This window comes from Antedon bifida, chromosome 1, assembly GCF_963402885.1.
Source record: "Antedon bifida chromosome 1, ecAntBifi1.1, whole genome shotgun sequence".
NCBI lineage: Eukaryota > Metazoa > Echinodermata > Crinoidea > Comatulida > Antedonidae > Antedon > Antedon bifida.
This window is the reverse complement of record NC_136226.1, coordinates 8,048,070-8,062,246: the sequence shown is the minus strand read 5'-3', so window position 1 is coordinate 8,062,246 and position 14,177 is coordinate 8,048,070. Positions and strand designations below refer to the sequence as shown.

Here is a 14,177-nt window from a genome sequence, read left to right as displayed (position 1 = left end):
TATTAAAGTTCAATTTTCTCACAAACTCAATGTCAAATTGAATTATTATTTTCAATAATATTTTCTTAGTGTATCACAACTTCTTGCTCTAATCTTATTATGACTTTAGATAAACCTGAACTTATCTTGAAATCTAAATTTATAGTTTTGAAAATATTATTAGTGATTAACCTAATCTTTCAAAGATATTATTCTATTGCCATATCATAATGTATTTATAGATTTTTTTGTTACTGTACATCAAGGCACATGCACAACTAGATGTACACATTCATAGTTGTTCCAGTGTAGTCACATCTACAGTATGCATACCACCGAACAGGATCCTCTACTATTCTCAAAGATGCACACAAATGAATTGTGCACACTAAACCTACGGTTTAAAGAGTTCACAACTTGCTATAGTTGCTATAAATATAGTAAACACACAATTTCAGTAGTTTTTTACGCATTGCGCACATTTTTTAACGTATGCATAATGTTTATTCTGACTTGATGGTTGTGTAGTCACTTGACACGTCATGAAAGTTCATTATGCTGTGTATTTACACAAGAGCTTTTCATTGTGTTTAAATCGTTGATTTGTCCATAATTATTTTGTACTACAGGGGGCTCACAATATTTTTGCGTAGGCTAGGGTAGATAAATTAATTATGTGCAAACAATATTGTTAATAAACTTTTTTCAGGTTTAAATATTCATAATGCCAATTATAACTTACAGTATAGTGAGCTGAATTATGCAGCACGATCAATTCCAATAATTTTATCTCTTCAATTTACCTGAAAAATCTCTTTGATGTTCATACCTGCTTATATCAACTTTAATCGCATAAATATCAAACGTGATTATACAAGCTTTCAATGCCAAGGCCAAAAGGCACAAACTAATTTTCACCTGATTCAAGATTAAAATGCGCAAAATGTTTTTTTTTCTCGATAAAGAGTATTTGCGATTCATCACCAAGATATGTAGACCAAGTCTTATTAATCGGGTAGTCATTAACCAATCAAAATGCTTGTAACTGTAAACAAAAAATTACTCAACTGTAGGGGTGTCCTAGTGTTAAAGTACAAGTGTTTACACATATTGATACGTACAAATATACAATGTATTTTCTGGACACTAGTAAAACGTGTGCGGAATTGCTTAAAGACTTATGAGATAACGTGTGAAGGGCATGTCTAATGAATGAAGCGACGTGAGTAATAATTTATTGATTGGGCGCCTTGATGAAATTACTGTTTATAATCTCAAGGGTTAATCTATTATATATTCTAAAATTATACTTTTAAATATAATAATATTTATAAAATCAAAGACACACCCATTCAAAAAATCAGTAAGTTGTTTACCTAGGTTTAAAAATCAAACATTAGGTCGGAAACTATTGTATTGTGCTTTGCATGACCCATGTAGAAAAAGTAGGGGCTGGTCTATGGTAATCAATTTTAGGGGGTTTAGTAAATGTACATAATAGTAACATGTTAAGTTAATTAAAATATTTGTATAGCATTATAAGACCACTGTACAAGTTGGGTTTAAACGCACCTGGCATTGCACACATTTTTAAAACTTAAAAATTTGTTTTAACGTTTTACTGTATATCAACAAGCATACTTTCAGGTGTCTTATAATAATATTAATAATTATAAAGGGATAAATAATACCTTTTGAGCAATGAAAACTTCATAAACACAACAAACACCAACAACTGTAATGCCTTGTTCTTTACACATGGTTGCCAACGAGACAAACATCATCGTCATCACAAGATGAAACCAATCTGAATAATACAACATAAGATTTTATTATAGATAGTAAAATAGATATTATATCAAAATTTAATTAAAACTTAGTCATAAATCTTGGAAATATACAATGTCATATTTAGTAGGCTGGCCTTCAAATTGTTGTTGCAACATATAGCATTCTCATATAAACAATAATTTTTCAATTTTCTGTAAAATGATTTAAAGAAAATAATCAAATAAATGATATTAAAACAACCATGATGTAAGGTACTCAATCTTAACATCAAGTCAGTACAAATCAATTCGCCATTTTTAAGCCTTCATTTGTTTAGATTGTTCACTACTGCGTTAAGTTCAAGAGACGCAACATTTCAGGTTTGAGAGAGAGAACACTTGAAGAACTTCCCACCAACATATTATGACATTTTAAAACATTAAACACTTGTACCCCTAAGAGTAACGTTCAGAAACCTCGCCAGCAAATGAGAATATCTCAACATCATAATATAACTTCCAATTAGGTATTACTTTTTGTCACTGTTGCAGATTTTTCTCATCTTTACCATTTAAAAATAATCAAATATAATATACATAGTACATGATTTCTGTCAGAGTCAATGCATTTTCAGAATGTCACAGTTCAAGTACAATAAAACAATCTGCTAATTATTATGAGACTTCTTAGAATTGCAAATAATTACTTATTCCATAAAAGTATGCTCCTTAATGACATTTTATCCCATGTCACATGAAACTAAATTTCTCATTAACGCTATAATGTGAAAGGATTTGAGTATGAAAGATTAAGAAATAAATCACTTTCATCTTAGTATAATGGGCAATATAAATTAGGATTATATTAACTAAATTGTTGTTTACTTTTTATAAGGAATATTTACTTTAAATCAAGGAGTATTCTATTACATGAAAATGAAGTTTATTTGAACTTTATTCCGCACTGAAGTCAATCAAACAAAATTATTTTTTAATGAAACATTTAGCTTTAGACTAAAAAGAAATGTCAATCAAACTAACTAATTTCATTGTAATGTATTGGCTTTTAGAGATAGCAATACCTAATGTAGAATCGGTCATACGTTGTGATAAATAAAGATATTGGTAATAGCGTCGCTCGTATCAAACAAAAGAAAGATGAATTAAAGATGACGTGTATTGTTTTGATAGTAGACTAGAGTATATGTTTAAGCTAAACAGCTTATGTGTGATCTATATATCCATTACAACGTTACAGATTCAACACCTAGTAAATATAAAACAAAGGAATATGTAGACCAGACAGATGTATACTGTCTATGTTTTACTGTCTGTAGTAAATTACTATTTAGTGACAAAAGTATGGAAATTATTGTTATAATAGATATGCCATATTGATGTGGATATAACGTAACCCTGGGTAAAAGAGAACATATGGGATACTGTATAAGGCAACACTGGGTAGAAGAGCACATATGGTATACTGTATAAGCAACTCTGGGTAGAAAAGAACCTATGGGATACTGTATAAGGCAACCCTGGGTAGAAGAGAGTCTATGGGATACTGTATAAGGCAACACTGGGTAGAAGAGAACCTATGGGATACTGTATAAGGCAACCTTGGGTAGAAGAGCACATATGGGATACTGTATAAGGCAACACTGGGTATTTAACAACAAACCTATAAGATATATTTAATGGTAACCCTGGGGTAAACAATGTAAGGCAACCAAACTGGGATAAAACAAACTCATCCTCAAACTTTAAGCATTTTTATGAAAAATCGACTATGTGGCTGACGCACACTCATTTCATGTTCAAATGAGTATACAGTAGGTAGTTTACAACCTTGCTAGAATTGAACATGCATGGTGAATTATCCTATGTTCATCCAGTATTACTATTAGCACACATTTACTAGGAGGTAAGGAATAGCTACCGGGGACTGGTAACCTCTTTCTAACATCTTAAAAATAGCTATAAACCTGAATATGCCACAGAAATAGTATTATCCGGAAAGAGAATTAATTAAGTAGTTGACATTTACAGGTTAAATAGCAATTTCCTAATTGACTGTTATTTGATAACTAAATTCCAATCTAATTGCCTTCAATTGTATTGACTATATAATTGAAATGTATTACAAAAATAGAACTTTGAGTCGCAAACAAATTTGTGTAAATGGTATAAATAATTGATTAAAGAAACGATAAAGGTATTTTCTAAGGTTTCAAGCTAAAGAATAAAGTATTGAACAATGCCAACATGTTTATATTCATGAATAAAATACTTAAAAATTACAGTAATATTTGTATTTTCCTCATATACACATGTTGGTGTTAAAAAATGAAATAATGACAATGGCGATGACAATATACTTTATCCATTCCAATGATACTGTTGATCATTGCTTGGAGTGTGGAGGTTGCACTTCTCTGTCCATGACAATGGTCTTGTGTGAACTAAGTATGAGTTGAACTTTAACGCAAAAGATGTACTGGCACAAATGTTTTGTACACTTATGGAACTATAATATAAGATTATAGTTCCATGGTACACTGGACTCATTCCACCACCAAAACATGGCACCGAGTGAGCTGGCTATGTATTACTGTATTCCTCTCTTAGGAGAGATGGATGGCTATTGTTGGTTTAACCAGGTAAGCTAGGCATTACATATAGCCTTTTTACATTCAATGCTGTGTCAACAACCAGAAATTAGAACAATATGATAAAAACAATATTATTGATAACATTCTATTGGACATGCATGGAAGAATTAGTCTAATTTCTCTATGGTTTACGTATATTAACTGGGAATATATAAAATCATAATATAATTATAAAATCTAGGCCAACCAAATTGGGAAATAAAATATAACAAGCCAAGTAGAACAATACTATAGTGAGCTTTGAAATAAATTTTGAAAATATAATATTTAATGAGAAGATTGGGAATGTTAGGTGTGTGACTGATCTAGAATCAATGCAGAAATTCACAAAATTAAAAGGATGATTACATTTTGAGAGATTTAAAACACTATAATTTAATTCAAACTTATTTTTAGATTTAGTTTCACAGGCATCTTTTGATTCTGAAGTGACATTTATTTATTCTCAAAATTTCAACAACAAATATGACAAGTACAATATATATAAGATGTATACAATATGTATTGTATACACAAATTGTGAAATTTTGTTGGGTACAAACAGAATAATTAAATGACAAATAATAAATACACAACTGTCAAACATACTGAACAATGTAGAATTCCTTTCTTATATTTGTTACAATTCAACTCAAGATTAAAAATTCCATATTTTTTTCTATAAAAAATGATGTACTGTATGACACTGTTGGTGAAACATCTTTTTACAAAAGACAAAAAAAAAGAAAAAAGATTAATTTAATTTAACATTGCTCATGTAATCGTTTAAGTTATTTTTACTTTAAATGATTCATAAAATTTAATTTGAAAGCTTTTTGCAAATTACATACGACATAGATTCACTTTTGTAAAATACTTTCCCCATTAAGAAATGACTTTTAACAAATCTGTTTCAACATTCACAATGTAATTTATTCTAATATGACACCTCTGATATAATAAAAAAGACAAATTACATGTTTGTGCATATTATGTTATATAACTAGGTATTTAATATTTTACTGTCATGGTGTAAGTTCATACCTTTTAAATCCATCCAAAGATGGGTTATAAAGTTGCAAAAGTTCCAAACTTTGAATGATAAAAAAAGAAATATTGCTCAACATAATAGCATTATAAAATTTATTTATCATACAAAAATGCACTACCGAAAAATTGTTCATTTGTTTGTATATGTTCTACAGAAACACACCTTAACAGGTAAAGGTAAAAAAGTTCAAATGAAATTTTGCGCGAACATATAAGTTTGCGAGAAGCAACCTAAAAGATCTGGAACAATTTTGGGAACACTCAACAATACTGATAAAGTTACAAATGTTATGTTCACCTTTTATTTTTAAATTTCGACTTTCTTCCAAAATTTCAATTTAACATTACTTAGGATTTTAAGGGAATTTTATTCTTAAGAATCAATTCTATATTTGATGTTGAAATTTGTACTTTTCATTGTAAGATGATGTAATCTTTTGTTAATTGCCCCATTAGGGATGAATACAGATGATAATGATCTGTCTATTGAAAAAAATTTAACATAAAAAATAGAAAAATGGTATTTTTTCATATAAATATCATAAATAGTTTCTGAAAGGTGAACTTGTGGGTCAAGGCTAGAGCAAGAATTGTAATCTTTTGTTAATTGCCCCATTAGGGATAAATACAGATGATACTGATCTGTCTATTGAAAAAAATTTGACACAAAAAATAGAAAAATGGTATTTTTTCACATAAATATCATAAATAGTTTCTGAAAGGTGAACTTGTGGGTCAAGGCTAGAGCAAGAATTGTATCAAAGATTTTCCTACAATTATTATAATTACTCATAACAGTTGTGATAAAATATTGGAATTTAAAAATTCTCTTTAAGAGACATTGAAGCTTACTGGTGCATTTAGGTTTAAGTAATTTTTATACATTGTAAATTAATGGCAAAAATACATATAAATCCACAGGCTCACCATAATAAATGACGCTATACAAATGGACATTATCATTATCGTCATCAAACAGTAAAGAATAATAAAATAATATATTATCATAAAATGATAATTGGCATATATCATTAATTATTTTTTATTTCAATTTAGGTTAAATAATATACAAATGTTTTAGTACATTAGGTTTCTAGAATGAAAAATGACATAAATGCCATGGTTGAACATCGGGAACATGCCAATGCATAGCAACTAGTCAGGTTATTGGAGCATACTCTTCTGTATATAATTATTATAAAGTTTTAATTCACATATGATCAATGGCTTAACATCTAATTTAAAGAGCATAATATTAGCTATCATGAAGCCCAAACGGATGTAATAAAGACAAATTATGTTTCACACAGAGAAAATTATGATTGTTGTAGATTTCATAAATAGGACCAATGGCTTAACATCCAATCTGAAGCTTGAATGAAGTCCAAAAAGAATGTCATAGAGACAAACTGTTACCATAACACAGAGCTTTTCTAGTTTTTCTTATAGGACCAATGGCTTAACATCCAACCTGAAGAGTGTAATTTTCATTTTGAAATCATATAATGACTTATATCATCACTATAGAAAACATGTTTCATAAATTCTTTTAAAATATCTCGGATTTAACTACCCTTCTACGATTCTTCATGCATGAATTTTAATGAGCTTGCCGTACATCAGACATCAATCAATCTAATCACGATTGAAAGCGGCTTTTCCTTCTATAGGTAAACTAAACATAGACTATGTATTACTACAGTGGATCGAATCTCAAACAGGTGGAACAACAAGCACAGAAATCTGTTATAGTCGAGAAGAAGCATCATGTTTATGAGCGTAAGAAGAAATGTAATGTTTAGCAGTAAATTTTATCATTTTTCATACTGTATTTAATATACATTCCATATTTTGTTTAGTATTCCATGGAGTGACGACTGTGAAATAGAATAAAATAATCAATAACAAATTTATCAATAAATGTTTGAAGTTAAACATACATTGAAGAATTATGAAGTAATAAAAGACAGAAGTAACCAGCATACTTCAACACTCTAAAGATTTTCCCATAGGCAGGTATCTAGTTGCATATACTTTCTTACACTTTCGATGGGAGACTTTAATTGGAAAGAGACTAACAATAACATTAAAGAAAGGTGCAATATAATCAACATAAATAAAAAGAAAAACATAAAGGATAGGTTTCTAAGGGATGATAAAAACATTAAGACTAATGTGACGGCAAGCAATGCACAGATCGATGAATTTTACTGCGTCTTAAAAACAAAACTAAATCCTTTTACAAGATAAAGAACATTATGTTAAACAAGACATATTGCATGCATATAGCTCACGTGCTGAGATGCATGTGTTTTTCCGACACCGGACATAATCCAAGAAGACAGAAGGAATAGACAGCATAATATAGACAAAATTGAGGAAGTATAACAGCCATCATCATATCATCTAATCTTGGTGAATACCACATTGTAATGTGGTCGATGGAAATACCCTATGTGGTTGTTAATGTTATAATGCCCACTGATGAATGGCACAAGGGCCATATTACTGAACTACATTTTTTTTGAGAGGTGTGTTTAACAAATTCTATTAAAATAGTGTTAATTGTTATTATTAGAAACAAACAAGAAAAACAAACATTCCTCTCTTTGGAAGGAGAGGGCTATTTTTGGTTTATCCAGGTAAGCTCTAGGCATGATATAGATTAATTTATATTGCTACAATTGAAACATACTATGTCAAAACTCCTAGGTAGCAAACAAACAAAAAATGTTGATTTTATGAGCCAATTAAACTTTAAGTGGCATAATTATATTATTTTTGTCTCATAAATGTCATACCACTGTAGCTTGCAAATTACTAGTAACAAACATAAGAAATTTACATTCTATTTTTGCTTTCTTCTCTTTTGTTATCAATTTATTATCTTTTGAAAATGATAAAAATGAACAGGTATTAAAAATGAAGGCTTGCGTTACTATGGTGATATTCACACAGTAATCTCCTTAATTCAAAAATAAAAACACCTGCAAATTTAGTCTAGTGTTTATGAAAAGTAACTGATGATAATGGAACGATTCTGATTCATTCTGATATCAATTTATTATTTTACGCTCTCGTACATTTATTAAAGGGACTACTTGAAAAGCTTAGGATTTGTTTGGGTTAAGGCAGTGATTTTAACACAGTTATTTTGGTTTTGTTCTCGGCTATTTTCTGAGTCTAGGCCAAAGCTAGAGGGTTCTTTAAACCATGAGTATCAAAATGGTCTTTCCTATTATCAAAAATACCATAGAACCTATTTGTCAATAGATTTTAGGATTCAATTTTTGAGGATGAATTTGTCTCTTGTTAAAATTTGCAATACATACTTGTGATGTTTCCTGCATGCAACAAATATAGTAATTAGTCGTTAATATTTGCTAAATAGTGTGAAAAGGGTTTTAGTATGGATGATATATTATCTAGATTCACCTACATACACATTATAGTCATTAATTAAATAGTACGATTGCTGTTAATGTCTCAAAATGTAAAAATAAAGGTTATACAGTAGGTATGTATATATAATGCTGCTAACTATAATATGCAAAATCTTATGATTAATGGGTATAGATGCAAGTGACAGGCAAAGTCAAATAAATCATATTTATTGCTTTATTTTAGTGTAAACAACAATATTTTAGGTATATAGCCTGTAATATTAAGTTGTCAAAGGAGAACTAACAAATGACTATTTTTACATATTTTGTTTAAAAAAACTACATTTATAAAAGTTTTACATTATTTTTGAATAAATTTTAATTGTGTGACGTGACCATTTAAAATGCATTTATGATATACGTATATCGTATAAATCACACAAAATATTTTTTTTAGTTGACGAGTCCTGAATGCATTGCTTACCAGTTACTATAACTACAATGAAACTATTTAAAATACACCTGGTTGTCATGGAAACAAATGCAACAATTTATTAATCAATTTTTCACAGTATGATGTATTTCTCCTCTAATCTTTGAACATTATTCTTACTAGTTTGTAATTAGGATCTTTGCTTTCTTTGTAGTAATTAATGACTAGTCCTCTTAATAAACATTTATAGAAAGAAATCTAATGAGACACAACTAGATGACCTTGGAGGTAAAAGCCATTTAATCAATTAATATACTACTAGTTGGACACATCCGAATGAAGATACAAAGTCATGAGTATTCTAAGAGCTACAGACCTAGGGCAAGTATAACGTTTCGCTACAAAAAAGATCGTTTACGTACAGCGTACTAAAACAACTGTCAATTCAAAGTTTACACATAGCGCTTGATGACAATGTATAATGAATAAATACTGTTGAAGTATGAGAATGTTATTTAATGTCATGCTTTAAATTATTTTTTTAAATAATTCTCTGATTTAATTCAAATCAGCTTTAGGGCAGAACGACAGGCTACAGTGAAGACTAATGTTGTTTTGCCAATGTGAGGAAATTGAGCTGGAATCTGGTGGATGGGTTCAGTTAGAGAATGGGAGCTGCACGCTTGGTCTTGGTATTATAATATTATTTTGAAGGGTTTATATTTTTTAACAAGGTCTGTGAACAAATTTATGCTACTGAACTCAATAAAATTTATTATTTTTTTGCTGTTCTATAATTTTTAAGTTTAAATTTAAAAACTTACATTACAATGATCTATTGTTAAAAATGTTTAATTTATGCCTTTTTATACAGAAAAACGTCAATATTGTAAAGTAATATTATCAAAAAAATATTTGAATTATGCTTTGAATCATATTTCCTTGTCGTCTGCTTCATGAGTTATGTCAACTGCTTGGAACTTGTTGCCAGTTGGAAGAAACAGAGGAATCGATCCATTTCTGAGGTTGGAGTTATTGGTTCTGGCTGTCACCTCTTCTCCAAAAACTTGATAAATCAACTACAAGGGGACTAAATTTCAAAGTTAAGGCATGCTAAAAAGGGGTCCTTGGTCATGGTTCATGATGTTTGATACAAACAAGTACAGAGGGAAGGGAATATTGTATTTCACAGACTTGTAAATTTATTCAATCTTCGTACTCTAAATTATACTGTTAGCATGACTGGAAATGATACAGGTCGAATTGGAATGACCTTTAATAAACATGAAAGAAATTAAATTCCTCTAAATGCATGTAGAATTTTTAATGATCAGAATTCTGTAAATAAAAGTTGAATATTTTAAAGTATGCAGGTAATCTAAGCACTTATTGAATATTATTAGTGTGACTGCACGGTAGTAGCACTCACCTACTTACTGAAAGTTCATAGGTTCAATTCCTTAGTCATTCTCTATTTAAATTTATTTTTCAAGAATGTGGTATCATAAAACTTGTTTTAGCATCCTAAAATGTATGTACAGGTCCTTATGACCTTAGTAAAACTGTACTAAATTATTTAGTAATGAAAGGTTCTATTATAAGAATTATGAAAATAGATTTGACATCAGCAACCTTGGCTAAATATGAAATATGATTATGAACCTTAGAAAGTGGGGAAAGGTTGGTAAATAAAGTTACAATGATAACAATCTTATTTTGTTTTATTTAACGGTATTTAAGTTTAAGTTTCTATAGCCTATAATTCAAGGTAATAATAACATCAAAGTGGTATGTTTGCAGTATAAACTTGTTATTTTGATGAATTTAGATTTAATAGTCCTGGAGTAAACTTTTACAAAGAAACCTACTTTAAAAAAAATTGATACAATCAGTAAAAAGGGAAACCACTGTTCAAATATCCTAAAAACCATTGTTTGTTTACCAAACACAATCATAGGATTTTATTGCATTCAAATCTTTTCGTTTGGAAGTAAGCACAGCCACAAGACAACTATGGTCCAATGAATGCAGAGAAAGATTGATCACGTAAACAATAGAAAAGCAAGTTCACTCATCCAGAACATAATTGTCTTGCATGCTGACTAATTGTGGTGAATGCAGAAGTCAGTGCGCCACAATCCTAACAACCACTCCTCTATGACTTCTGGAAAACTGTATAGTAGAACCGCAAGAATACATTATTTTTGTTAAAAATTAAGGTTGATATACAGCATTCACAGAATATTTAAATAAAGTTTGGCGGACAGAAGAAATCTTTACAAATTCGTACTCGTGTATAAATTACATCAAACAGCATACACATATTTATTGAACAGAAAATGCAAAAAGCAAGAAGCTAAGCTTTGAAAAACATTATTTTGTTGCCAACTAAAATTGTACGTACATTTTTGAAGGATAACTAATAATTAATGTCTAATGGAAGTGACATTAATTAAATTATAATTATATAGACTATATCTATAGCCATTTTGTATAATTAGGCCATTGTTGTTTTTTATAATAAGATTGTATTAAACAAACAGTAAGTTATTATCAGAGTAAGTTATTGCCAAACTGGTATGAATACAGTACATAATTACTAGGAAAGAATATGTCTATGAAGTATAGAAGCGTTATGTAAATTAATGATGGCTAATTATTATCATTTAACTGCCACAAGACCAAAACAGCTTTATTATTAGTATTATTAGGTCATACTGATATGAATAGGAAATCCAATACAAAGTAATTGAATATAGTCAGTGCAATAATCCGTATGTCAATATCGTTGGTTGATTCAGTTAACATCGTACCAATATTTACAGACTAACATTGCAAATGACTCGAGCAAATCAAGAAACAGTCAATATTATCAGCATTTATTTAACACGTCTTTAGGGACACAATTATTTTACTGTACTTAATGTATGGATATCCTTTTAATAGATTTAATTCATCTATATATTAAAATTTGTTAATGAATTAATCAAATATAGGATAAGAAAAAATATATATTTTAACTACACTTCTGATTTTACAGACTAAATAATAGTATTCAAATTTGGTATTGTATAAATTTGCATATTCAAGTATAAAAAGTATACATTTTTTAGTTGTTCAAATTTTCAGGAATTGTTTGTAAATTGAAACCATTGAAGAAAAAACAAAAATTATGTTGAGATCATATGGATATAAATAAAAAACACAACAATTATAAAACATATCTAATAACACTATAACCTTAAAACATTGAATTGCAATGTTGCATTGCATAACAGCCTTATGATGATCTTACAAACCCATCATTAAGTAAACATATGGGCTTCTTAATAATTTCTATCATAAATATTAAATTAATATCCATTTTTAAAGATACAATTAATTAAAGATTAATATTTGATATACAACTGCACTTAAGAAACAGCTTTTAGAAATAATGGTTTTTGGACATAAATAAGAACATCACTATAAAAAGTTCTTTGTTTAAAATGTAATAAAAGTTAATGTAAAAATATCTGCTACACATGCTTGAAATGGTTGTGTAAAAGAAAGTGATTGGACACAGCAATTGAGTCGCAATGTAACATAACAAACACGCATGCTTGACCATAAATATAAATTTTCTTAATAGCGCTACATTTAGTAGTAATGTTCTGAAAAATTTCGATTTATTTTCAAAGTCAATGTAATATCTAAAATTTGTTTTCAAGTCTGACTTTTAAAACTTCTTTCAATTGAAGCAAGAAAAGAAACATTTAATGAATCTATCCTTTATAAATTATTTATCAAATTATACACAGCACATGTTTTTAAAACTTTATGATTATAAATGTCGATATGAATGCCTTTTCATTTCTATGAAAGTCTTTTTATGAACAACTAAATCAAAATAATTTTTTTTTTTGCATGATTGAAACAGTTGCCTGTGAATCTTATGGCAGATGTGATCATCGATCTTATGTTAAAAGGCAACTGTCTAATAATCAATTATGTTACCTACTTGATCTTCATATCTAAATGATCATTTTTCTTTAAGAACACTTGAATATATCTAAAGAAATATATAGTAACCTGGATACTGTGGCAGCATGGATTATCAAGTTATCAGACAAGATGGTAGCTAGCTAATGTTTCCTATCTGGAGATTATCCACTAGATCTGAAGCTGGCCACTTGTGTTAGCTAGACACTTGATAGTGTCCTTGGGCTAGACATTGATTCCATATCAAGCACCTGCATCTATATGCAAATGTTCAAGATCATGGATATGTAGTAGCTAAATGTGCTTCCTTACTGAAATAGTCCAAAAATAAATGTATTTTTAATTTTTTCTGCATTATGTTAATCATTATTAATAAAAGCTAGAAAGGTATGAACTGATTACATCAACATTCAACCTTTCTTATCTGGAAAACTGGATGAAACAAGCTAGTTTCATTAACATTTTTGACAAATTGTATTATTAGTTTGAAAAAAAAAACCCATCTATTTTTCAAAGTGTTACCTTTTATGTGAACATGTTATGCTGGGTTTTATCACTTATATTTTCTTTATCATTTTGACATTTACTTTTCACATTACACCTCATTTTTATAGGATATAACCTATTGTATTAAAATTGTATCCATATGAACTTGTGAACTAATATAAATTCTTAGTTTGAAAATCCATCAAATTAAATTATTTACAATCCCCAGGTATGCAACATTAAGGTAAGACATAGATATAGTCGAACCCTGGCATTTTATAATTTTAGAAAATAAAAAATAACTATGTAAAGAAACTAAATTTAAACAGAGAAAAGGTTTTAGTAAGGCGGAAATACTACCGTACATTGTAAATTGACCATTAAAGAATGATAAAGTATGATAAAGTAAGCCTAGCAATTGAACCCTCAGTTCAAAGGTAATGTA

General features: G+C 29.0%; 1 protein-coding gene across 1 annotated transcript in view; it reads right to left on the bottom strand.

Moving 5' to 3' along the window:
* LOC144840142 (protein O-mannosyl-transferase TMTC3-like) overlaps nt 1–14,177 on the bottom strand; it is a 90,317-nt gene that overhangs the window by 49,719 nt on the left and 26,421 nt on the right. Inside the window, exon 5 of the mRNA XM_078695832.1 lies at nt 1,671–1,786. Within this exon, the coding sequence (XP_078551958.1) occupies nt 1,671–1,786 (116 nt within the window). The remainder of the gene's footprint in view (nt 1–1,670; nt 1,787–14,177) is intronic.